Source organism: Trichoderma atroviride, chromosome 7 (assembly GCF_020647795.1).
Source record: "Trichoderma atroviride chromosome 7, complete sequence".
NCBI classification, from domain to species: Eukaryota; Fungi; Ascomycota; class Sordariomycetes; order Hypocreales; family Hypocreaceae; genus Trichoderma; species Trichoderma atroviride.
The window spans coordinates 2,904,175-2,930,258 of NC_089406.1; the positions used below are offsets into that span (position 1 = coordinate 2,904,175).

The following is a 26,084-nucleotide window of genomic DNA, read 5'->3' on the forward strand; positions in this document are numbered from 1 at the left end:
GAGATCGACGATAGGCATCAATCAATCCAGTGGCAACAGACCACTGGTGGGGCTGTAACATGTGAGAAGCAGCCTAATGTTACATCACTGAAGCCCATTGTTATCGATAAGCCCAAACGCGTGGATTGGGGATGCAGGGCCAGCACTTGGAATCAAGGATATCAAGCAGAATTATCGATTCAATGGCTATGCGAGCATAATCTCAATATTGTAGCACGACGAAAAAAGCAAACGAAATGAAACCCCCTCCCAAAAGGCCCCCAATCAGGATCTGACCTGTTGACCGACCCTCGTAAACCTGTTTATACAAACGCCTAGCAATGCCCACCTGACGCCCTCCTGACTGAATATCAACGTAACAAAAACCCCATCATGTGTGGCGCTGCTTAGCTGCTGCAAACTGTTCTTCCTGCAAACGGGCGAGCTCTTCCATAGACATGCCGCTGTTGGCGAATTTGTCCGCTTTCTTCTCTCGTCCCTGGATGGTGTTAGCATAGCCGTACCCTGACGTGAATCTGTGGATGTGGGAGACATGCGCGAACCTTTTGAACTTCCTTATGTTCAGCTGCGGCTTCTAGAACGGCTGGTACGTAGTCGGAAAATCCCAACCGCTCTAGAGCCTTTGTGATGTGGTCGCAGGCGATGGTCTTCTTGGCCTCCTTCTCGGAAATCTCATTGGCCTCGGACGAGATGAGAGTTATGAACTCGACACAGCATTCAATGAGTAGATCGCGAGCCTCCTTTGCGAACGAAACACCTGATTGAGCTGGTAATATCTCGCTCACAATTTTCTGAACCGTAGCTAGTACATGGTTAGCTTTGGTAGATATTCGAAAATACGACAGATGTGTGTCATACCTTTGGGCAGCGACAAGTCATCATTGCTTCCTGTAGAAGAAGTTAGTGATTTCTCTCGTTGTGCACAGATTCGCGATTGGGTACTGGTGCTTGAGGGCGAACCGCCCATGTAGTAGTCATAGTCATATCCCGACATGCTGTGTATGGTGATACGGAATGCTCTTGGAGGTAGACTTCAATAGACGTAGAATGAGACGAGAGGCTTGGGAAGAAAACGAAGAACTGTGGGGATTGAAGATGAAATGTGAAAATGCAGATGGAAAGATTGGAAAAGACTTAATAAAGGAAAGGGGAACCTTGATCCGCTGTTTGTATGGTTTCATGGAAACAAACAATGAAATCCAAGGTTTGGTGTTATTGGCCCCAACACCGCGGAAGGTGAGATAATAAGCAGTGACGCACGGCTGATAGGCGTGGTGGTCATGGCTGTGATTTATTTTTTGGTACAGAGGGCAATGGAAAGAGAAGGAGAAAGAAAGCGCCCGCATTGTAATGGACAGACCGAGCTTACCTGGAAACTCATGATCCGACATGTTGAAGAAAAAGGGCGAGATTAGGTCTCCGGCTTAGACGCGGTAGTGCTTGAAAGTGAAGTGGAAGGCGGCTTTGGCGGAGAGTCACAAGTGATGAAAACGGATGCAAAGGAATGCGTATGAGATGGAGAAGAGAGATTAAAACAGGCGGATCATGTATGACTGTGACTGCCAAATAAATGCACGTCAACGTGAATATGCTTTGCGGCTGACGATGATATCTGGCGCAGCGAGATGGATGATGAATTGAATGCTTTCCAGCCAAGTGGTTTGTTAGTGGGGCGACCGCTGCTGTTATAAGGGAAACTGGGAGCGGTACGGGGTACTTATGTCGCCCATGTCTCCTGTACTCGGGCGCGGCCAGGGCCTCGTAGGCGTCTCGCTTCTGCTGGCCCTCAGCGCGGCGCGTGCCAGAGACCGACCCAGCCCACTGAAGCTGCGTCGCTGACTGGCTTGGAAGGGGGCTCGATTCACGTGCTGCAGCATTTCACCAGGTATGGAGTACAAGTGGGACCTGCCTAGCGCGGGCCAGTTTTATAGAAAAAAAAAAAAAAAGTTTATTAGCTCGAGCTTCTTGCTTTCCAAACCCTTTCCTTCTTTCAACTTCTTTCTCTCTGGCAGCGAAGACAGCAAGAAGAGCTCTGCGCAAGCTCAGACCGAGCTTGACGCGCATCTCTGGTCTTCAGCACCGCGTGTGCCGCTGCCGCTGCTCGTTTATACAGGTAAGGAGCATCTCTGTGACACGCGGCAGCCCCAATCGCTTTCCTGATGAGATATGTTGTCGCCCCAGTCTGAGGAGGTCCGACAAGCCTCCCATGCTGATAGACACGTCTTAGCCAAATAGACATTTCTGATTTCACACCTGGTGCTTCGTTTTCTGCTTTATCGCGGGCTATTTCGTTGCGCTCCAATAGCTAACAATGCTTCTCAGGCAGTGCTGCAAAAGTTTTCCAAGCTTCAAAATGTAAGCACCGGTTCCGCCCTTGCCGCGACAAAACCATGGCACATCGTGATGTACCAAGTAAAGTATTATCAAATTCCGAGAATACATAATGCGGACACACTCTCCTGAACCAACAAGTGCCCAACTCTGGTTTCAAGCTACGCCACGAGCAGTCTGTACTTGAGACTAACAGTTGACAAGTTCTGGGAATGAGCATTGGCATAGCGTCAAAGAGCCAACGCTGGGTCACCAAATCACAAGGTAGGCATATTTTTGCTTTCAATGTTTATTTTATTCGGTTCAAGCACCCTGATTTGTGTGATGAAAAAACTTATATTCCATGCTAATACTGAATCCCCATGTGGAGATCATTAAGAGCTTTTCATCTTTCGACTGACTACAAATCTATCCCTTCACATTGCTATTTACATCTATATTGTGTTGACCATTGGCTAATGCAACCAAGTTTTAGGGTATTATTCCTGGTAAGCCGCCAGTTCAGGTGAGTTCCAGCTAGATATTGTCAGCAATTGGCATCATGATTCTGGACGGTGCACATACTTGACGTATTGTCCGCTCAGCTTATGCAGAGGGTTGGCCACAAATTTGGCAATGACATTGCCTGGCTGCTCAGGCCTCAGCAGCTCGCCTTGCTCCAGGGCATCGACAAAGTTTTGGTGCTGCGCCTTTGCCATGATGTCTTTGCCCTTTTCTCTGATGACCGCCTGCATGTCAGTGTTGACTCGGCCTGGCCCGAAGCTGACGCTGGTGATGTCAGGCTCTTCCACCGCAAGGTGAGCGGCCATGGAGTTGACTGCCGCCTTGGCAGAGCCATAGGTGCTCCACGCTTGGTAGGCCTTGAGAGCCGCGCCTGAGGATACCCAGACGATGCAGCCTTTGGTCTTCTTGACTTCTTTCAGACTAGCCCTGGCCTATGGCATGTCATGTCAGCAGCCACCCGATGCTAGATACTGTTTGATGTCTTACCATGGCAATGTAGCTAAACAAGTTGACATCGTAGAAGGTCTTGGTGTCTTGTATAGACTCGTCTGCAAACCTCTTGGGCTCCAAAACTCCATGGTTGATGACCACACCGTCGAGTTGACCAAATGAATTGACAGCAAGTGCTGTTAATCTCTCAGCAATCTGAAAGACTTGTTAGATACTTTAGAAAAAAAAGGCTTTAAAACAAGAAGAATAAAAGAAAATAGAAGAGAAAAAAAAATGAAAGATTTATAACTTGCATCTTCACTTGTAATATCTCCTGCGACATACTCTACTTGGGTAGGATGTGCTTCTTTGAGTTTCTGCAGCGGGCTTTCGGACCGTGCCGTGACGACGACCTTGTGCGATTGCGCCAAAAGATGCTGGACGATGGCTGCGCCAAGGCCTTTGCTGGCGCCGGTCACAATGAAAACTTTAGAAGCCATGGGTGCGGAGAATGGGGGGGGGAATAGAGTGCAGTAGTTCAGTGATTAAGAGGAAGAGAAATGAGACGGCTCTAGAGTCGACTATTTTTTTCTCGCCAAGGATGATTTTTCAGCCGATGGCGGCATGTCTGTGGAGAGAAAGGAGGGGCTATTATTGGAGATGTATAGCCGTTGATGAGAGTTGGAAAGCTGCACGGCTTAAGCCGGCTCGAGTTATAAGACGGCCGGTGCCGGAGGTCGAGACGGCCAATTGCTTCTGTAAACTGAGTTGTAAATGCCGAGATCAAGACGACTCATAGCGATGATTTGAACTTTATATTCTTGTTAATCTATTAAGCAAAAAAGACACAATGGCCCACACGGTCATCCTCGGTAGCGGTGTCATTGGCCTCTCGACGGCCTTCTACCTCCGCCAGCATCAACCAGGCACCACAATTCATCTCGTCGACTCTGCGCAGGAGCTCTTCTCATCCGCTTCTGGCTATGCGGGAGGATTCCTGGCCAAAGACTGGTTCCGTCCCGACTTGGTTCCCTTGGCCGAGCTAAGCTTTGAAGAGCATAAGAAGTTGGCCGAGGAGGAGAATGGCAGAGAGAAATGGGCATATGCAAAGAGCGTGACGGTGAGCTATGAGCCGAATGGGCCGTTGTTAGGCGGGAAACGGGGGGGAGGACTGGCTGTTGGAAGGGACGAGCAGAGCTGGGCTTGTGGAGGCGAGGAGGGAGCATAAGGATGGCGAAGTGCCGGATTGGTTGAGGAGGGTTGAGGGGGACTCTTTGAATGTGATTGATGATGGGAGTGGGACGGCGATTGTGTAAGAATTGCATCCTCCTTGGAATTCTTTATGCGCTTACTGACATGATGACTGGAACCAGAGATCCCTTACTATTTTGCAAGTTTCTGTTGGAAAAAGTCAAGGGTGCAGGAGTTCAAGTTCACAATCCTGCTGCGACGTTGCGCCTGGAAACTGATGACAATGGCAAACTCTGTGGAGTTGTCGTCAAAAATACAGAGACATCGGAAGAGACCTTGATACCGGCTACCAAGGTTCTTTTGGCAGCGGGAAGCTGGACGCCCCAAGTCTTTAAAACATTGTTCAAGGATCGCTTCTCCCTTGATATCCCCATTGAAGGTCTAGGTGGGCACTCCCTCGTTTTGAAGGCCCCCAGCAAAGTGACGACCTGTCATTCCGTCTACACGACGATGGGTGCGCACTCACCAGAAATTTACTCTCGGCCCAACGGGGAGATTTACGTTGCTGGAGTGAACAGCCCAGGTCTTGCTCTTCCTGGACCTGCTCTCAAGGCGGCTACTATAAGTCAGCCTTTGGAAAAGCTGAAGGATATTGCGCGGCGTCTGATTGTGACTTCTGGTGGAGAGGATTTGGAGATTGTGCGAGAGGGATTGTGTTTTAGGCCGGTTACGAATAGGGGGACACCATATATTGCGAGATTGACGAATGAGAAGCTTGCGAAGGATACCAATTTGGAGGGACAAGAAGGGGGTTTTTTTATTGCGGCTGGACATGGGCCGTGGGGTATTAGTTTGAGCTTGGGGACTGGAAAGGTGGTTGCTGAGATGTTGTCTGGGAAGCCATTGAGCGTTGATATCTCGAGTCTGGGATTCTGAGACGGGTATTTGCGGTAGTATTATAGATAAAAACACTACCCAATGTATATTAATTATTGAGCCCGCCTTCAAGCGTTTATACAGCCATGAAGCTTCTTAATATCACTCGGGCTGGCCATGCAGCACCCACCCACAATGATCTGGGACCACTTCCCTCTCTCTTCTGTAGCCCGTACAACTTCTGTGAGCTGCTTCTCCCACGGAATTCCATCTTCTCGCTCGGCGCCTTCTGGTAATTCCCACTGTTTAGTAGTTGTGTTATATACCTCGCCATTCGTCCCATCCGGATAAAGCACCAATGCCGGCCAGTCTGTTATAACGCCTTCCTGGAGTAGACTCTTAATGGCGGCTTCATAGCGGCGTAATGAAGAGTCGAGCTTCCATACTTTTGTGCAGTTGATTCCCACGCCCCATGGTACCGCTGCTGCGAGAGAAGGGTCAAGCATGGCGCGGATGACATCTTCTGGGGAGCTCCCGTCTGGTATGCTTTCGTCTTCGTTGGGGAATAGGCATGAGATCCAAAATGGGAGGTCGGGAAAGAGACCAGGGACGGCACTCAAAGCGCGGCGCATGGAGATGACTTCGTCCAGGCGAGGAACCGTCTCGAGGGCGATGTACTGGACCCGCTGTTTAATGTCCTTTATGAGGCCAAATACTTCTAAGCGTTCACGGTGCCATGCAAGCAGAGCGTCTTCGGAATTGTGAGCGGCGTCATATCTGCCGCTGTACTCCTGACTTGGAATCATGCATGCGCCGTAGGGCCCAATGCTCAATGCGATGGCACACGCAGGCTGCTTTGCATCCTCTGCAACTTTCACAGCGGTTTCGAGGAATTGAGGCACTTGCGAGGCATCAATGCCGTTGGGAAAGTCAGCGGTTCTGGTGTTTGCGAAGCCATGAAGTGAGACTTGATATGTTGCTGTGAGGATGACATCTACAGGCACATCTCCAAAGTCCTGTTGGCACTGCAATAGAGTAGAGGGATCGGAGATGAGGAGATGAGAGGACCAGAGAGGGGTGTCGGAGCTAAAAGTGATGTTGTGATTTTGCTCAAGGGAGGTGCCGAGGCCGCCGTCGAGGATTTTTATTCTTGGCATGATTTATAAGAGAGATGGAATTGACTTTGGTTCATGAAGAGTCCTATAAGATGAATCAACAGCATTGTATTTGGAGATTTCAGCCAAGACTGAGCTAAAGTGCTTACACCATCTCACTATCGAATTGCGGGGTCCGCTTCGCCCTATGATCTTGAACTTGACACAAACATATAAACTTGACTCTGTCGCCCTCCAGTTTCTCAAAATTTTCTCCATCTTGTATTTATTCTAACCCACATGGGGAATAAAGGCCATCCAGTCAACCGTGTCAAACGCCCCCGCCTGCATCGACCTCAAGCCAAGCAATGGCTCGACGAGGATATACGCCCTCGCCGTGGCGTAGATGAGAGCAATTGGGAGGATACTCCAAAACTCCCAGACGAGAGGAAGCTGTTTTGGGGCCCAGGCCTCTTCTTCTTTTTCTACATCGCGCTGCTGATGAGGCTGTAATGAAGACGACGGCTCGTCTCCTGATGCCATGGCTGGCGTTTCGACTAATGCATCCTCAACTACTGTCACTGTTACTGTTACTCCCGACTTTTTATCTTCCCTTCTCAACATTTTTGTCCAAAGTTTTTGATCACTGCCGTATCGCTGCAAGATAGCGCCCGCCTCCAGGACCCAGAACAGGGCTGTCGTGCCTACCAGGATCAGGCTCGATACCCTCCAGAGGATCTGCTCGACTCGAGATGGGAATTCGAAGTTCCACCCAGTCAGATGTACGGATGCATAGACCACAGTGGCGAGGCACAAGTACAGACTCTCTAGAGTTTCTAGCCAGGGCAATCTGCTGTCGCCAATACGAGGTAGAGGACGCTCGTGTGGACCGACAGGCAGTTTGATGAATGGTTGTATGTTGAGAGCCCAACTCGGTGTCAGGTCGTCTACGAAATCGAGAGGAGTTTGTCGGTACGGCCGTGCGGCTACTGGGCCAGCCTCGCGGAGGACTTGATCCATAGTTGTAGGCATATTGATTCGGATAGGATAACGGACATCTTGGGGTTTGGACATCCAGCAGATGCTCGTCATGATGGAGCATACGACGATAGCAACAGTCGACAGTTCTATCGTCGTTACCGGAAGCTTCTGTATGCCGCGTGCAATGCACTGCACGATCAGATAGCCGACCTGGAAACAAGTGATGAGCTTGGCAACAGTATCCTTCTTGGACTTGTCTAAGAGTTCTTCGTCTGATATAGTCGGAAACTCGATATAGCCGCGCGACATTAACCAGAGTATATGTTTCGAATTGATCGGGAACGGTGCGCCGTCCAGAGGCTGTAGCTCGAATCCGCCCATGTTGGCATAGAAGCCATGTCGGTATGTCCATGAGGTGTGTCCAAGAGCGTGGAACGCCTTGACGGAGTCTCGCGCAGCGGCAAGTTGACCGGCAGCTGCTGTGAGTAAGAATTCGGGTCCAGCAATGGCGATGGCCATCCACAAGATCTTACGACCTTGGACACGAAGTGAGCTTTCGTTTCTAGCAGGCAAGTTGAGGCAGAGGATAGTAAAGGTACAAAGAAAAGTGGTGAAAATGCAAGTCCATAGTATGTCCATGGTTCCCCGCCCGTCAGGGGACATTGTCCAGCCGTTGACACGGACATCGGTACTGGACTTCATGATTGCATAGGACAGCGAGGTGTTTCTGAGCTTAACGTCATAGGATTTGATGAACTATTCTAGGAAAAAGTATACAAGGAGCGTGTATTACATTATATTCTAGCAACTCTCACAACTATGCTGGCCTGCATTGAGGCTCAAGGAAGCTCTCAAGCAAATCGGCTTGAATATTGACGCCAGCTCCGAAGTTTTCTCATCGTCTATTCCCCCGACATGGGTTTCAAGCTTATGTTGAACATCCTTCTGACATACCGATACTATATGCCGAGAATAAGGCGTGATGTCAAGATAGGACATAGGACTTGGAGCTATCCTTGTCATTGAGCGCTCTTGACTATTTATAACCTATTCGACTGTCAAAGGGCCGAAGGCTGTGTTACTAAACACAAGTTGAAGTTGTGAGAATAGGCATGATCATAAGACTGGAAGGCGTAAAACTGCCCAAATGCAGTCAAGTGTGAGTTGTTTAACCAATAAGAAGCTTATCCGAATAACTAGTAGTCTTACTACCCGCCAATACCACCACTTTTGTTTATCCGCGGACCCCAGTCGGATATCGTCAAAATATCGCAAAATACGTGTATAAGACCTTGTCGAACCAATCATGCTCTATTACCATCTATTAATAACCGAGTCCCACTGGATTCTGACTAGGATTGTGTTTTCATAAAGCTATGCAACTGCAAACATTCTCCAGTTTTGTTTCCACTCCTCTCACACGTGTGCTGATCGTCAGCCTTACATGACAAACCACGTTTTCTTGAACTATATCCTCTCCTGCCCTCGGCTGTCGCTGTTTCTTCTCTTTGCAGTTTCTCTTTCTTTCTCACTATTATAACTTGCGGCGTGGCAACTATATGGCTCTGTATAGGCGCCTATCCCAGACCGGTGTCGGCGGTATAGACTCCGACGCTGACAGCGACAACCAGAATAGCCATCAGCAAGTGCCCAAGACTACGCGGCACCTTTTGACCTCCGCGGAGGTCCCGCCCTGGTACGGCCACAACAGCTTTATCCGTACTGGCTATCGCCCTATTACCGGTTCCGTTAAGCTATGTTTTGAGAGTCTGGGATATGTTCACAATGAAACTGCCAACATCTACACTCACTTGGTGCCCGCGGTGATTGCTGTTGTAGGCAACTATGGCCTATATGTATACTTCAGCTCTCGCTACCCTAATGCGTCTTGGAGAGATCAGTTGGTATTTCACATATACTTATCGGCGTCTGTTACCTGCTTCGGAATCTCGTCCATGTACCACATGCTGTTGTGTCATTCTGAGGCATATGCGAGCCTATGGGCACGGTTCGACTATGCTACTATTGTTGTTCAGATCTTGGGATCGTTCATCTCCGGCATTTACATAGGCTTTTACTGCGAGCCTCACTTACAGAAGCTCTACTGGGCGATGGTATGCCGCACCTTGCCCGTGCTGAGATATATGTTGATGCTAACTATCATGCCATTAGATCGGCTCACTGGGACTACTCACTGGTATTGTGGTTGTGAATCCCAGATTTCAGAGTCCCAAGTGGCGGACGTTACGAGTCAGTACCTTTGTTGCTACTGGCCTCTCTGCTTTTGCGCCCATCATACATGCCGCTACCATCTTTCCATATGCCCAGCTTGATAAGCAAGCCGGTCTTCGCTACTATTATCTGGAAGGCGTTGCAATGTTAACGGGAGTATTCTTTTACGTTGTAAGTGTCTTTACTCTTAGAGGTCCTGATGATGTTCGTTGCTAAGCGTTACTAGACTCACTTTCCAGAGTCTCGAAAGCCCGAGAAATACGACATTTGGGGCGCTTCTCATCAGATATTCCACAGTTTCGTGGTGCTCGGAGCTGTCATACATTTCTACGGCATTTTAAACGCGTTCGATTGGAACTATAATAACCCACGTTGTGTCTAAGGTTACTGCGGGCAGCGAATGGGTTGCAAAGGAGACCCAACAACGATTATAATAGACTACACTTTGTTCCGCTATTGAGAGGGAAAAAATAGCCACGGCTAAACAGCCAGTGGTGATAATAGGAAGGAGTAACGATTCTATCGTTTCATTCAGGCTTCGGGGAAATTTGTTGAGTCACTCATTTTTTGTTTTGTTTAGAGGGTCCATCTCTCAAATCACTTGCGTAAAATCTACTACGACAAGTCTCTAGCAGCAACCGCACGAGATAATATTGGGCCTATCAACCACCACTAACTCTACCATGACTACCCTTCTCTCTGGGCGTTACTATTACCATTTGTACGAATTTGGGTAGTAGTAATATCCAATAAATCTTCCAAACCGACTTCAATCACAGTATCGGCGGCGACATCTCTAGCCGAGGAGGCGGCGAGGCTAAGGGGCGTCCAAGGTGCCTCTTTGTCGGACTCTGATAGCCACTGCTGCATCTGATGATTGATTGGAGCTTTGGCTCGCACTACCTTTTTGGCTAATGCGTCAATTAGTATAAGTGTATCCTTTGAGATCCTATTATGTACACTCATCGTGCTTATTGTTTGTGTCTGAAGCTCCAGCCATCTCCGGGTTTCAGAAGCTTTGAGTATTGCGCCAGTAGAAATGGTAGAGGGAATTTCTTCAGAAATAGTGATGGGGATGGGGATGAAAGATATTTATTGAAGGAAGAGTATTTCAATACAGTTCTCCCGAGATAAGTAGAGAGTGAAGAATAGAACTTGGACAGCTGAAGTTTAATGTGGGCATGCCTTTATATAAATAGCAACTAGGGCTATTGCAGGGATTCCTAATCCCTTAGGTTTATATTATTGTCAGTATTATATTTATAGAACTATATACTAATATAAAGGGCTCTTTCCTTGGTTAGATGCCTGAGCCTGTAAGGTATGGTGTGTGACTTAGTAAAGTACTTGCATACTTGCACAACTACTCGACAGTTGAAAGGCAGTTGAACTAAATAGGCTTACAAGAGCCAACTTAGAGCAAAATGTCTAACGTTACCGGAAACTGGTTCAGGGGAAGAGAGAGGAGACGGCTATTCTAGAGGCCTTTGGAAAATTCGCTGCCACTGCGATTGGTTACAATTGACGGCCTATACCGAGTACTTTCGTTCGGCATAATATGCACATTGGGGTCCCGAAACAGTTGCTCTTATGTTACCCTGGTTTTGTGATTCCTCAATTATGTGAGTTGATCTGAGGCCTTTGAGGTCTTTGCCGCTATTCTTTCTTTCTTTCTTTCTTTTTTCTTCTTCTTTTTTTTCTTCTACTTTCCATCTGCCTTTCTGTGCCATGTTGTGTCGACCGAGTTACCTGTGCATATAGCCCAACTTTATACTCTCAAGAATCTGGCTTTATCAGTGCGCAGAGAGAGGATGTAGTAGTCACACTTGGCCTTGCTATACTTGATGTGATTATGTTGGACTCACTTTGAGCTTAAGCAGGATCAGTTAGGCCGAGTAGCAGTAGAAAAGAGGGTCATCAGAAATACGGCTGACCTGCAGAAGCTACTGATTACATGTAAGTACACACATACCTAGGTACTAGGTAGGTATGGAAACGAGAATGACCCTGATTTCTGCAGTCTCAGGGCCCCTTTGACCCTGGGATAATACTCTAGGTCAAGTGAGGAGCTGCTATTTGCCGCAAACTTCCTATATATATGGTGAGTTTTTTTATCTTCGGATTCACTTTTCGGCCGCCATTGAACCGGCCGGCCAAAAGTGATAAGAACACCAAGAAGACGCGTCTTCGCAGGGAATGGCAGTATGGATAGATGCAACTTTGCTAAAGCCAACTCGCGCAAAAGCAAAAAATTGCACGCCCAGACAAGTCTGCTGTCACTTTTCGACACGGTGTCGCCGAGCCAGCTCGCGACAAGCAGTCCGCTGCTAGCATACATAGGCACATCCCTTCTATTTATGCGCCATTGGTGTAAGAGCATGAGTCCAGCTATCAAATAAAATCTTGATGCCCGCTCAAAGCGTCCATAGAGGCGAGCAAAGCTGCTGCGCTGATCGAAGTCATCTTGTTCGATCGAAGTCATCCTGTTTGATCGTAGCCGCCTTGTTTGAAGGAAGTCATCTTGTTTTGAGAAAGTCGCCTAGGCAGGCAGGCAGGCAGGCAGGCAAGTTACCTTTGCTTCCAACGCCTTTTTTTTTCCTACCTTCAGCAGCCACTTTCTTGTATAGCGATATCTATACCAATCTATAGCTATAATATAGGGCTTTCTCCTGTATTAAGTGCATTAAGATTTTGTTAAAGCATTATGTAAGAATAAGCTACTTTTGTTAAAAAGAGACATCTTGGAGGAGTATGTAGTTCTATGGGGCGTTACAACGTGGCAAAAACAACTATCGTAGTACACTCAAAAAGGGCTATGAAAACACCAAAAGAATAGGTATATTAACATTGCAAGGGCGGTAAAAGATTCTGCCCTAGCCAATTGCCAGTTGATTTGGATTTAGGCTCCATTTAGCGTTATTATTTCAGCCCATTAATAAGAGCAAAGCTGGGAAGTTCGATTTTCTCCGGTTGGCACCTTCGCAAATCTGCTTCGCAGCTTTGCTCAACAATAGCGATCAAGGCCCCAGCAAGTACTACTTGCCAACCAGCTTTTCATGCACTTACATGCGACCTGAAGACAGGGATAGACGCGGCGGACCTACTTTGTATGGACTATGACTATGCCGGCTAGCTTGGCTAAAACCCCCCTGAGCATCGGCCTAAGATTAATAAGCTAACTTGCGCAAAAGCAAGAAATTGCACGCCCAGACAAGTCTGCTGTCACTTTTTGAGGTGTCGCCACGCCAGCTTGCGACGAGCTCCCTTCCCGATTAGGCCATTTCGTACCTCTGCCATGAGTGGACCCCCGATCGGATGTGCCCGGTTGGCCAGGGTCTCTCCGCGTGATCTGATCCCATTGGTGCGTTGGGCCTATTTAGCGGGCGGATCTCAGGTAGCCCTCCATCGTCTATGCTGCGTACTCTTAGAGTGCTCTATACATCTCTGGATAATTAATATACAGCTAAATCCCATACAAGGATACAGGCAAGATCAAATTGCAGCCTTATTAGGCATTAGTCGTCATCAGTATGTGGACGATACACCGTGTAAAGCCCACATGGTTAGAGGAGGTTTATCTCCGCCGAGCGCAGCATTCTCAGTGGCATCAATCCCTATTTACTGTCCCCCGCTTGGGGGTGTATGAACGCAGAGTCAGGGTCCAGTGTTTCTTGGTGGTGGCCCGAAGCAATTGTGTCAGGCACTCCCTGCGTGAAACAGGCCTTGCATTAGTTTGTAGCTCGATCCTTGCTCACGCGTCCAGCTAAAAGCTTCCTGGAGGTCGTCTTAAGGCCACTCATGGAGGAGAACATCAGCTCTCATGTTTTAATAGATTATGTGGTGTTATAAATATGGCTGCGAGCATACCTTACATGTACTTAGGCACGCGGCATATACTACTGAAAACTGAAACTAATGCAGACATGACCGAGCCCGCTGCACTGCAACACCATTTCTGGAAGGGTCAAAGGTTAACAAATCACTGGAAGAGAACAAGGCAACCAAAAGCTTAGAGCGGCCTAAAGAAGATTCTTGACTCGTTGTCGATCATAAGACGGAACAAGTTGGTTCCCACAGCTCCATCCATTGTGATACATATCCCGAAATGAAGCTCGTGAGAAGAGAGGGAAACCGCAAAAATGGCTGAACAGTTCGGCCTTGCAATCATCGATGACCAGATTCGAAAGAACAGATAGATTTTTATCTTTGCAAGATGTAAGAGGAATAAAGGTGTAGTTGCTTTTGTATGATTTTGCATTGATACCTAGGTAGCTACGTAGGTAGGACTACTACTACTAGTAGGTAACAGTATTAAGATACACCAGGCACCGTACATGCAAGCCCTCGTGCGGCTGAGTATTTAGAACCTCCGTTTTCAGCGTAATATCGATGAGATGCAAAGTACATGCGTAGTGCAATCTTGATTGACAGCGCGCTGGCAACGATGGTGTACTGTATGCATTTCTTATCCCTGCAAGTGCGGCATTGGATCCACTGTCGACTTGAAAATGGCCTTACCCGCGAGTTGACAGCTTGGATGTTTCGCCCGACATTACAAACAAGTGAGTAGGTTATACGCAATCTACATATATATATAAAGGAGCAATTGCTACTCTGTCCAACCATTTTTTTTTCTTGGTAAGAAAAAAGAATAGCTTTCAAGAAATGTATTTTCACCTTCACGAAAGCTGCATTGAGCTCTGATACCTATGCCCCGCCATTGAAGTGCTAGGACTACCACCTATACCTACCAGTGCTATTGACAATGGTAGGATCTCAGCTGTCATCGGAAGCCGAACGCCCGCTAGTCTTTACATTGGAAGATTTTATATATGAAGATTTCATATATGAAGATAACCTATGGCAAGATGAGACTCAATATGGACAAGAAATAGACGAGTCAATGCATGGGCGCAATTTGCGTGAGCAACCACTCTCCATTAGATCGCGTTGTCTTGTGTTGGTACATCTACTGATCGAAATCCCAGCAGAACCAGCTTACACCTCCAATCTGCCCGCCTTCGAATCCCGTCTTCAAGAGGAGACACCATCGCTATCGACAACTCCTCGAGAGATATCAGACTCGAATTCTGCGCCACCATTTTCTCCAGACCAATCTGCCCCCGAACCATACACAAATTACTCCGATTCAATGAGCAATGCCGATTCATCGCACAGCCAAAGCGGCCGGTACTACTGCTCAGATTGCAACAAGCTTTTCAGGCTCGAAAAAGACCTTCGACGGCACTTTGAAACAACAATGGCCCATCGACCGGCGGCTTTTCAATGTTGCTGCACGTATAAGTCCGGTCGCAAGGACAACTTTCTCAAGCATATCGAACGGAAGAGGCCCTGCAGCCCTGCTGTGCCTTTTATCTGCTTGTGCGGATATCGCATTGAGAGCAATAACCCGGACGCAATTGATACGCTTCTAAAGCATATTAGACCTTGTGGACAGCGCAAGCGAGGCCGACCGAAGAAATAGCGTGCTTACCACCATAAGGCTCAAACGAAAATGCTGCGTACACGTACCTGTGGTGGTCGGTTCGTTCTGATGGGGCCCCAATACTGTAAGCTCAGAGGGAAACGGGAAAAATTCAAGGTCATTATTGTACATGAACGTATAGAGTCGACTGACGGGGGGACCGGGCAGTGGGGAATAAGGGGTCGGGGTCTTGTGCAAGTGCAAGGGAGGAGGCCGTGACACTCGGAGAGGGTTACCGGGGTCCGAGTACGAATTATACGCAATCAAGCCGGGCGTACCTGTAGTATTTAAGCCGCGCTTGTTTCTTATTTGATTTCAACGTTCTCTGCACTTGTTTTCTTTTGTGGCTATGGTAATATTGATTGAGATGGAAAGAAATCGGCATCTCTTGTGTATATGGGAAATCAGTCTATAGAGACACACCCTCTAGCTATTGATTACTACTAGTCAACATAGCTATTGCTAGTTATTGGGTTTTTAATTTGCTTTTTGCATCATCCGGTTCAATTAAAAAGAGCCGCATAACATCGGGAAGCGTTATAGATACGGACTCAGAGTTTGTTTAAAAAAACGTACGTAATTTACATGATATAATTTCCATAAATAACATATGAGCTACTTAAGATAGCCACTAATTCGTTAAATTTCTCTGCTTAAAAAAAACCTTAATCCAGTATGCAATTACTATCTTTGTAGTAGTTAACATGTATAACATTTTTCTTTCTAAATTGCCACCCAGGCCATGTGATGCTCCATGTCGTCCACCACGATGCAAAATGTTGTCGTGCCACTTCCTACCAAAATGGAAGGAAAGGCGGGTTTGGGCTTGTGTGGCTTCCTTTCATGGGGAGGCACACTCGTAACTACCTATCTTGCCATAAATGTAGAAAGTAGCGGGATGAATGAATGCAAGCACCAATCAGAAAAAAAGGCCTTGGTTTCTGTTACAAACCAACCACATAAGATCCTTATAGTACATACCTTCGGTAATACACCAGAAGGTTATAACTAATTAGGATAAAGGACTTCCTCTCTTAGTAGGATATATACCTACTTATAAGATAAAAATATAACTCTAGGAGTGTATTTTTATTAGGTATTATAAGACTTACACTAGTAATAACTATAAAATAACTTACTATATAAGAATTATTTATTATACTTATTAAATAAAACTTAAATAGTTAATTATTAATATAGTACTTTTAAATAATAATTAAATTAGTTATTTATAATTTTATTAGCTATATAATTATATTACTTATTAAATCCCTTATATCTTTTTACTAATATAAATTAATACTTTAGTTTATAAATTAAAAACCTACCTTATACTTAAGTATAATAATATAAGTTAGGATATTATATATTAATAATTTTTATTTAAAAAAATATCTTAGATTTTTTAAGTAATTTAAACTACTATACTTAAAGTAACCCTATTAACTAGCACTTTTACTACCCTAATCCCTAAGGTTATTTTAATCTTTACTTAAAATAAAAATAATAATATTATTATAAGAGAAGCTCTTAACTAAACTAATATAACTAAGGAATAAGTTTAAACTTTTATATAAAATATATATAATTTTAATATAATTCTTATTTAAAAAGCTAATAATAAATAAAAAGATTTAATTTAAAAAAATATAGGAATTCTTATTAAATATTAACTACCTCTTATATTTAATAAAAAAATTAATAAACTTTATACCTTTTAAACTTAACTTAAGGCCTACTTTAAGAACTTTAAAAACACTTTTAATATAAAAACTAAAAAAATTTCCTTTATAATATTCTACCTTAAAGAAACTACCCTAAAATAGTTTTATTTTATATAAGATATATACTTTAATAATCCTAATAAACTATTACTAGCTTTTATTAAAGAAGTTTTTAGTAGTTTTAAGAAGTTTAAAAAAAGAATTAGTAAAAGCTTTTAAAAATATTAAAGAACTTAGGATAATTAAAAATAAATTCTTTAAGATTTATTAAAAAAGAAAATACTTTAATTATATTATAAAATTTAAGGATTTTACCTTTAAAGTTACTTAAGGGTAATTTACTTTTATTAAATAATTTTATAATAAACTTAATAAAAATATTAAGGAAAAAGTTTATAATATTAATTAAATTAACTATAATTTAATTTTATTTATAAAAAAATATATTATTATAAATAATCTTTTTTATAAACTTAATATAAGAAATTAAAATTTTAATTATAAATAATTAAACTAAGGTAAAAAATAATAAGAACTAGTTATTAAAAATAATAATAGTACTTTAGGACTTATAAATATTAGTATAATATAAAAAAAAAATAAGAAAAAGAAAAACTTTAAATATTATAATTATAAAAAGCTAAATTATATAATATATAATTATAAGTTATTATTATAACCTAACAACTTATAGTTATAATAAATAAACTTATAAGGTATATATAATAAAGAAACCTTTAGCTAACACAGCTAATTAGGATTATATTTACTTTAAGAAAGTAAATACTAGTAAATAAATTCCTAATATAAAGGATATTTACTTTTTTAAAGTAAATACTAGTAAATAATAGGATATATATATATTTCTTATACTTACTTAAAAATAGTTTTAAATAGCTAGTTATTAATATAAAACTAAGATTATAATATATTCTATAGCTTACTTTTTAAGTAATATTATTTACTATTTACTATTACTTAAAAATCTTTTAACTAATTTATTAATATAAACTATAAACTAGGTTTATCCCTTAGGAATCTTATAAGCTATTAATTATTTAAGATATTAATAACTTAAGTTATTATATATTAATAACTCTTGTTTAAATAGTTACTAGATCTTATAGGTAATATAGAATTAAGAATATAAATACTAACTTTTAATATCCTAGAATATAATACTAATTATAAAAGCTAAGCTTTAAGTAATTACTAGTTAAATAATATTATTAAGTTTAAAAATATATTAATAAAAATAGTTTATAATTAGTAAAATATCTTAATAAAAGCTCTTAAATAAAAGCATAAATAGTATAAGTAATAAAAATAAAGCACTAGAACTTATATAAAAAATATAAAATATATAATTTAAGACTTATATATATAGCATCTTGCAGATTAATAAACTATTATATAATATATATAAACTATTAATAACTTATAGTAATAGCTTAATAACCTGCTAATAGTAGTACCCTAGGTAGCCCCTGCTGTAATACCTGCTATAGCACCTGCTATAGCACCTATAATAGCATTAGTAATCCCTGTGGATAATAAACTAAAACTAAGAAAAGTCTTAAAAATTAAATAACTAGAAAAGTTTAATAAAAATATTATTAAGCTTTATTAATTCCTTAATAATCTATAAATATACTTTAAATATTATTACTTAAAAATATTCCTAAAAGATAATTTAAAAAAAGGATTTAGTATATAAGAATATATACTAAAGATATAGCAGCTAACTAATTTAAAATACTTTTTTAAAAATAAAAAAAATAACCTAGCTAACTAAAGTAAATTAATAAAGGAAGTTTTTAAAGGATATAAAAACCTTAAAGAATAACTAGAAAGATCCTTTAGAATTACTAATAAAGCTTAAAAAGTAAAAAAGAAACTTAAAACCCTTAAATAAAAAAAGCTATATTATAAATATATTTTAATCTTTATTTAGCTACTTAATAAGGTTAATTAAATAAAAGACTTAAAAAAGGAAATATATTACTATAGCTTAAAGTTAAAAGTTAAGAATAAAATTTAATAAAATAAACTAATAAAAAGTTACTTTTACTATACTTACCTAGGAAGCTATTATAATTAATAATTAGTAATAAGAATAAAAGTAAGAAAAAAGAAATAAAAAAAGCAGCTAAACTACTAAGCATTAGCCTTAAGCTAATTAAGGAAAGAAATAAGAAAATTATATTACCTAAGATAATAAAACTTAACTAAAAAAGATAAATATTAATACCCTTAACTATAAGAAGTTTAATAGAATTTATAATACTTATAGTAAGAAAAGCTATAAAAAAGTAAATTACTAATTTAAGATAACCTATAGATTCTATAGTAAGAAGGGCTATAATAAAGGCTATTGCTATATTAAAAAAAATAAAAAGAAATCTAAGACTAATAAGAATAAGGTTTAGATAAATACTATTATAGAAGTATTATATAGTTACCTAAGCTAAATAGCCTACTATAATAATTTATATTTTATATATAAAAATAATAAAAATAAATTAGGCTATTATTTAAGAAAGCTATAAGCTAAGAAAACTTATAAAATAATAAAAATTAATACCTTTAATTTCTATAATTAAACCTTAAGTAAAAAAAAAGACTTAAACTAGGATAAGAATTATAAGTACTATAAAGCTTATAAACTATAATACTAATATAAAGCTAAAAACCTTAAGTTATAAGATATTTATAATTATAATATTTATTATTTTTAAAACCTAGACTATAAATATTAAGAATACCTAAATTATAAATTTATAAAAGGATTTTAATATAGCTATAAAGGTAAATAATAAAAAAATATAAAAGCTATATATAAACTCTTTAAAAAAGAAAATAAACTAGCCTAAGAATACCTTAAAAGATAATATAAAATATATAAGCAAATAGGTTATAGTTATAAGAAACCCTTAAATAAAGAAAAAATCTATAAATATAGTTTTTTTACTACTAATATAAAACATTAATAATAGATTAGTACCCTTTTAAACATATACCCCTTTGCATAATATAAGAATCTTTATAAATATAAACTTTATAAATTTAAGAACCTTAACTATAACTATAATAAGTATAATACCTATAGCTTATAAGACACTTAATATAACTATAGTAAAGTTTTAAATACCTTAGTTAAAGAATATTACTAATAGGAAAAATAATAATAATACTTAAAAAAATACCCCTTAGTATAAAAATATATTATTAACTATAATTTAGTATATATTATTTTACTAAAATTTTATTACTTATTAAATAATAAGTATATAAAAAGCCTAAGATTTAATAAATACTATAAAAATAATAATTAAATACTATATAATACTTTATATTATAAAATATATACCCTTAATAAACTTAAAGATTAATATAAAATATAAAACTACTACTTATAAAACTTAAAATATTAAAAGAATTACTTTTTTAATTATAATATATAAGATTACTTAAAATATTAGTAAAAAAAAAACTAATATTATTAAATAACCTAAAGGTTAATATAAAAAAGCTATAACTTTTAAACTTATATTAATAAAGGAAAGGAAAATAAAACCCTAGTTAAAAGGTATTATTATATAATTTAAAACTAAAACTAAAATATAAAATATAAATAATATATAAAATACTAATATATTATATAAGACTAAACTTATTTAAATAATATTTAAATTAATTTAATTAAATATAATAATAAAAAACTATTAATTAAAGAATATATTAACTAGTAATTAGTTATAATTTATATAAATAATAATATAAATTATAATTTTATTACTTTTAACTTAATAACTAAACTTTAATTATTAAATACTACTAAGAAACTATTATCTTATATTTTAAGTATTATATACTTAAAATATAAAATAGTTATTAAATATAAAATTAATTACCTTCTTTTAATAATTATTAAATACCTTAAGGATATTAAGTATAATATTATAAGCCTTAATATTTATAATATTATACTAAAACACTTATAATTAAAATAAAGTAATTTATTAATTAATTAAAAAATAAAATAAATACTTTAAAAAGAAAATATTACCTAAGAGCTATAATTAAGTTATAAAAAGGGCAAGGAAAGTAAAGATATACCTTTAAACCTAAAAATAAAATCTCTTATATAATAAAATAAAAAAAATATAAAAAAAAGAATAAAACTAAAGAAAAAGATTTAATTTAATATAAAAAAATTACTAATATTATTATAATATAATTATAAAAAAGTTAAAAAAGAATAAGTATATATTAATTAAGTTATTATATAAGTTAAAATAAAATTATAAGTTTTAAATAAAGTATTATTAAAAGTAAAAAAAAAAAAAAAAAAAAAAAAAAAAAATTAAATAATATTTTTTAAAAAGCACTTTAATAATATTAAAGAAAATATAAGAAATTATTTAATTTAATATTAAAAATAATATAGTTACTTTATTTATAATAAAATTATTATATAAATCTTATAAATAAAAAAATAATAAAATTCTTTTTAATTTATAACCTTAGTAAAGTAAAACTTAAAATACTTTAGGAATAAATATAAAAATAATTAAAAAAAAATATATTAAGCTATTTATCTTATAAGCTAAATACCCTATTATATTTATATTAAAGAAAAATAAAAAACTTAAACTAATTATTAATTATAAATAATTAAATAAAATTACTATTAAAGATTAAATTTTATTATTACTTATTATAGAAATTTAAAATTATTTAACTAATATAAATTAATTTATTACCTTAAACCTTAAGGGAGTATATAATTTAATTTATATTTATAAAAAAAATAAATAAAAAATAATATTTAAAATATATTATAAATTATTTAAATACTTAATAATATTATTTAAGTTAATTAATATATTAATAATATTTTAATAAATAATTAATTATATATTATAAATATATATTAATAATTTTATAATTATATACCTTAATAATATTTTTATTTTTTTAAAAACCCTTAAAAAAATATAAGAAATATATTTATAAGGTATTATAAATATTATAAAATGCTAATTTATTAGTAAAGCTTAAGAAATATAATTTTTATATTTAAAAAGTTAAATTCCTAGAATACTTAATTTTATTAAAATAAGTTTAAATAAATCCTAATAAGCTTAAAGTAATTTAAGAATAAAAACTACTAGAAACTTAAAAAAAAATATAAAGCTTCTTAAGCTTAGTAAATTATTATTAAAGGTTTATTAAAAACTATAGTAAAATTACTAAGCTATTTACTAATATTACTTAATTTAAAAAAAATAAAAAAAATAAAAAAAAATTAAAAAATAAAAAACTTATATATAAATTAAAAATAAAAGTAATATTTAAATAACTTAAAAATATATTTCTTAATAAACTTATATTTATTATATATAATCTTAATAAAATATTAAAAATTAAAACTAATTTATTAAACTTTACTATTAAAGAAGTATTAATTTAAAAAAATAAAAATAGGAAAAATTATTTAATAGTATTTTTCTTTTAAAAACTATATAAACTAAAACTAAAATATTTTATTTATAATAAAGAATTTATAGTAATTTTTAAAGTATTTAAAAAATAAAAATATTATTATTTAAAAAGTAAATATAAGGTTAAAGTATATATAAATTATTATAATATTATATACTTTACTTAAATATAAAAACTCTTTATATATTAAACTTACTACTTTAAAATACTATTAAACTTTAACTATAAACTTATTTATTATAATAAAACAGCTAATAAATAAGTAAATATATTAAGTAAAAAAGAAAAACACTTTAAAAAAATTCTTAAATTTAAAGCTTAAATCCTAAGAAGAAATTATAAAGGAAATTATAAATAAATATAAATTAATACTTTATTTATTATAAAAAAATATAATCTTATTTTTAATAAAATAAAAGAATATATATTAAATATAAATTTAAATAAACTCCTAAAAGAAGTAATTATTAAGAAAAGCTTATTAAAATAAAAAGAAAAAATCTAAGTACTACTAGAATTATAACTTAAAGTAATCTAGGACCTATATTAAAGTATAATTATAGCTATATATTATAAAGTTTATATTATATATAATTATATAATATACTATTATAAATTTCTAGGAATAAAAAATAAAATCTTAAAAGTTATTAAAAAATATAATATATATAAGAAAATAAAAAATAAAAGGTATTAGCTATATAAAATATTATAATTAATCCTAGTTTTAGAAAAAAATTAGTATATTATTATATTTAATTATATTATTAACTTACTTAAGTTAAAAGATTTATTAATAGGAAAATACTTTAATAATATTTTTATTATTATAAATAAACTTTTAAAGTAAGTATACTTTTTACTATATAAGAAAATATATAATACTAAAAACTTAATATATTTTTATATAAAATATATATTTATAAAATATAAAATACTAAAAGAAATTATATTAAATAAAAAAAGTACTTTTATATTTAAATTTTAGTAAAAACTAATAGCTAAACTTAAAACCTATTATAAGCTAAGTATAATATATTATATATAAATAAATAAATAAATAAAATAAATAAATTAAGTTATTAAAGTATATTTATAATATTATATTAATCTTTAGTAAAATAATTAAGTAAAAATATTATTAATTATATAAATATAATATAATAGCTTTATAATAAAAACCACAGGAGTTATATTATTTTATACTAACTATAGGTTTACACTAGAAGCCTATAAACTACCTTATAATAAACTAAATGTAAATAATATATATATTCTTATAAAAAATATAATCTAATTATAAAAAGAACTTAAAGCTTAACTTAAATTCTTTAAATAATATTTAAAAAAAATATATAAACTATATAAGGATTAAGGGACTAACCCTTTAAAAGGGAGATATAGTTTACCTGCTATAATACTTATATAATAAAAAATTACTAAATATTAAAATAAATAAGTTAAGTAATAAATTAAACTTTAGAAAACTTAAACCTTTTAAGATCTTAAAGAAAATTAGTAAAGTTAATTATAAATTAAACTTACTTAATAATATGCAGCTTAAAACAGTATCATAACCTAATAACTTATAGCTATAATAAATAAACTTATAAGGTATATATAATAAAGAAACCTTTAGCTAATACAGCTAATTAGGATTATATTTACTTTAAGAAAGTAAATACTAGTAAATAGATTTCTAATATAAAGGATATTTACTTTAAGAAAGTAAACACTAGTAAATAATAAAATATATATATATTTCTTATACTTACTTAAAGATAATTTTAAATAGCTAGTTATTAATATAAAATTAAGATTATAATATACTTTATACTTTTATTATTTAGTAATATTATTTACTATTACTTATATTACTTATTAAGTTTCTTAACTGCTTTATTAATATAAACCTAGAATTATTTACTAGGTTTATTCCTTAAGAATCTACTTTATATTAATTATTTAGTATATAATTTATTATATATTAATAACTTTTATTTAAATAGTTACTAGATTTTATAAGTAATATAGAATTAAGGATATAAATATTAATTTTTAATATCCTAGAATATAATACTAATTATAAAAGCTAAGCTTTAAGTAATTATTAGTTAAATAATATTATTAAATTTAAAGATATATTAGTAAAAATAAACTATAACTAATAAAACACTTTAATAAAAGCTCTTAAATAAGAATATAAATAATATAAGTAATAAAAATAAAATATTAAAACTTATATAAAAAATATAAAATATATAATCTAAGACTTATATATATAGCGCCTTATAAACTAATAAACTATTACTTAATATATATAAACTATTAATAATTTATAATAATAACTTAATAACTTACTAAGGGTAAACCCCTAGGTAGCACCTATTATAGCACCTATAATAACACTAGTTATCTCTATAAATAATAAACTAGAACTAGAAAAAGTCTTAAAAATTAAATAGCTAAAGAAGTTTAATAAAAATACTATTAAACTCTACTAGTTCCTTAATAAACTATAAACTTACTTTAAGTATTATTATTTAAAGATATTCCTAGAAGATAATTTAAAAAAAAAAATCTAATATATAGAAATATATATTAAAGATATAGTAGTTAATTAATTTAAGATACTTTTTAAGAATAAGAAAAATAATCTAGCTTAGTAAAGTAAACTTATAAAAAAAGTCTTTAAGGGTTATAAAAACCTTAAAGAATAATTAAAAAAATCCTTTAAAATTACTAATAAAGCTTAAGAAGTAAAAAAGAAACTTTAAAACCTTAAATAAAAAGAACTATATTATAAATATACTTTAACCTTTATTTAACTACTTAATAAAATTAACTAAACTAAGGAATTAAAAAAGAAAATATACTATTATAATCTAAAGTTAAAAGTTAAAAATAAAATCTATAAAACTAACTAATAAAAAACTATATTTATTATATTTACTTAAAAAACTATTATAATTAATAATTAATAATAAAAAAGGAAATAAAAATAAAAAAATAAAAAAAATAGTTAAATTATTAAATATTAACCTTAAGCTAACTAAGAAAAGAAATAAGAAAATTATATTATTAAAAATAATAAAACTTAATTAGGAAGAATAAATATTAATACCTTAAATTATAGGAAGTTTAATAGAACTTATAATACTTATAGTAAAAAAGGCTATAAGAAAGTAAATTATTAATTTAAAATAACCTATAGATTTTATAATAAAAAAAGCTATAATAAAAGCTATTATTATATAAAAAAAGAATAAAAAGAAATCTAAGATTATTAAAAATAAGGTTTAAATAAATATTATTATAAAAGTTTTATATAATTACCTAAGCTAAATAGCTTATTATAATAACTTATGTCTTATATATAAGAGTAATAAAAATAAATTAGGATATTATTTAAAGAAAATATAAGCTAAGAAAACTTATAAGATAATAAGAATTAATACTTTTAATTTTTATAATTAAATCCTAAGTAAAAAAAAAGACTTAAACTAGAATAAGGATTATAAGTACTATAAAGCTTATAAGCTATAATACTAATATAAAACTAAAACCCTTAAACTTTAAGATATTTATAACTATAATATTTATAATTCTTAAAACCTAAATTATAAATACTATAAATACCTAAACTATAAATCTATAAAAGAATTCTAATATAATTATAAAAGTAAATAGTATAAAAATATAAAAGCTATATATAAACTTTTTTAAAAA

At 34.6% G+C, this 26,084-nt stretch overlaps 8 protein-coding genes across 8 annotated transcripts; 3 read left to right on the plus strand and 5 right to left on the minus strand.

Annotated features, from left to right (window-relative positions):
• Positions 1-162: 162 nt before the first annotated feature.
• TrAtP1_012959 (uncharacterized protein) lies at positions 163-1,674 on the minus strand. Its single transcript, XM_066115735.1, has 4 exons — positions 1,370-1,674; positions 859-888; positions 543-802; positions 163-478 (listed from the first exon to the last, which is right to left on the minus strand). The coding sequence occupies exons 1-4, from the start codon at positions 1,389-1,391 to the stop codon at positions 371-373; spliced, it is 420 nt and encodes a 139-aa protein (XP_065971835.1). The 5' UTR covers positions 1,392-1,674; the 3' UTR covers positions 163-370.
• A 1,136-nt stretch (positions 1,675-2,810) lies between these two features.
• Positions 2,811-3,764, minus strand: TrAtP1_012960 (uncharacterized protein; the record flags this gene model as incomplete). Its single annotated transcript, XM_014088642.2, has 4 exons — positions 2,811-2,847; positions 2,896-3,266; positions 3,322-3,480; positions 3,579-3,764. The coding sequence occupies 4 exons, from the start codon at positions 3,762-3,764 to the stop codon at positions 2,811-2,813; spliced, it is 753 nt and encodes a 250-aa protein (XP_013944117.2).
• Positions 3,765-4,114: 350 nt separating this feature from the next.
• TrAtP1_012961 (uncharacterized protein) lies at positions 4,115-4,492 on the plus strand (the record flags this gene model as incomplete). The annotated part of the gene is made up of 1 exon (XM_066115736.1): positions 4,115-4,492. The coding sequence occupies one exon, from the start codon at positions 4,115-4,117 to the stop codon at positions 4,490-4,492; it is 378 nt and encodes a 125-aa protein (XP_065971836.1).
• Positions 4,493-4,620: 128 nt separating this feature from the next.
• On the plus strand, positions 4,621-5,391 carry TrAtP1_012962 (uncharacterized protein; the record flags this gene model as incomplete). Its single annotated transcript, XM_014088643.2, has 1 exon — positions 4,621-5,391. The coding sequence occupies one exon, from the start codon at positions 4,621-4,623 to the stop codon at positions 5,389-5,391; it is 771 nt and encodes a 256-aa protein (XP_013944118.2).
• A 68-nt stretch (positions 5,392-5,459) lies between these two features.
• On the minus strand, positions 5,460-6,488 carry TrAtP1_012963 (uncharacterized protein; the record flags this gene model as incomplete). Its single annotated transcript, XM_014088644.2, has 1 exon — positions 5,460-6,488. One exon carries the CDS (start codon positions 6,486-6,488, stop codon positions 5,460-5,462), a length of 1,029 nt encoding a protein of 342 aa, XP_013944119.2.
• Positions 6,489-6,716: 228 nt separating this feature from the next.
• Positions 6,717-8,508, minus strand: TrAtP1_012964 (uncharacterized protein; the record flags this gene model as incomplete). The annotated part of the gene is made up of 1 exon (XM_066115737.1): positions 6,717-8,508. The coding sequence occupies exon 1, from the start codon at positions 8,106-8,108 to the stop codon at positions 6,717-6,719; it is 1,392 nt and encodes a 463-aa protein (XP_065971837.1). The 5' UTR covers positions 8,109-8,508.
• A 223-nt stretch (positions 8,509-8,731) lies between these two features.
• Positions 8,732-10,924, plus strand: TrAtP1_012965 (uncharacterized protein). Its single transcript, XM_014088889.2, has 3 exons — positions 8,732-9,520; positions 9,579-9,809; positions 9,865-10,924. Exons 1-3 carry the CDS (start codon positions 8,966-8,968, stop codon positions 10,018-10,020), a joined length of 942 nt encoding a protein of 313 aa, XP_013944364.2. The 5' UTR covers positions 8,732-8,965; the 3' UTR covers positions 10,021-10,924.
• A 3,661-nt stretch (positions 10,925-14,585) lies between these two features.
• Positions 14,586-15,596, minus strand: TrAtP1_012966 (uncharacterized protein). The gene is made up of 2 exons (XM_066115738.1): positions 15,133-15,596; positions 14,586-15,069 (listed from the first exon to the last, which is right to left on the minus strand). Exons 1-2 carry the CDS (start codon positions 15,253-15,255, stop codon positions 14,839-14,841), a joined length of 354 nt encoding a protein of 117 aa, XP_065971838.1. The 5' UTR covers positions 15,256-15,596; the 3' UTR covers positions 14,586-14,838.
• Positions 15,597-26,084: the final 10,488 nt, after the last annotated feature.

Excerpts from the sequence above, each read along its gene's own strand:
- TrAtP1_012965 (XM_014088889.2), top strand. The coding sequence starts at position 8,966 with ATGGCTCTGTATAGGCGCCTATCCCAGACCGGTGTCGGCGGTATAGAC. Across the intron at positions 9,521-9,578 it reads AGAAGCTCTACTGGGCGATG|ATCGGCTCACTGGGACTACT; the intron begins GTATGCCGCACC and ends TCATGCCATTAG. Across the intron at positions 9,810-9,864 it reads CGGGAGTATTCTTTTACGTT|ACTCACTTTCCAGAGTCTCG; the intron begins GTAAGTGTCTTT and ends AAGCGTTACTAG.
- TrAtP1_012959 (XM_066115735.1), bottom strand. The coding sequence starts at position 1,391 with ATGTCGGATCATGAGTTTCCAG. Across the intron at positions 803-858 it reads TGACTTGTCGCTGCCCAAAG|CTACGGTTCAGAAAATTGTG; the intron begins GTATGACACACA and ends ACCATGTACTAG. Across the intron at positions 479-542 it reads AACATAAGGAAGTTCAAAAG|GGACGAGAGAAGAAAGCGGA; the intron begins GTTCGCGCATGT and ends AACACCATCCAG.
- TrAtP1_012966 (XM_066115738.1), bottom strand. The coding sequence starts at position 15,255 with ATGTACAATAATGACCTTGAATTTTTCCCGTTTCCCTCTGAGCTTACA. Across the intron at positions 15,070-15,132 it reads TTCGTTTGAGCCTTATGGTG|AAGCGTATCAATTGCGTCCG; the intron begins GTAAGCACGCTA and ends AATATGCTTTAG.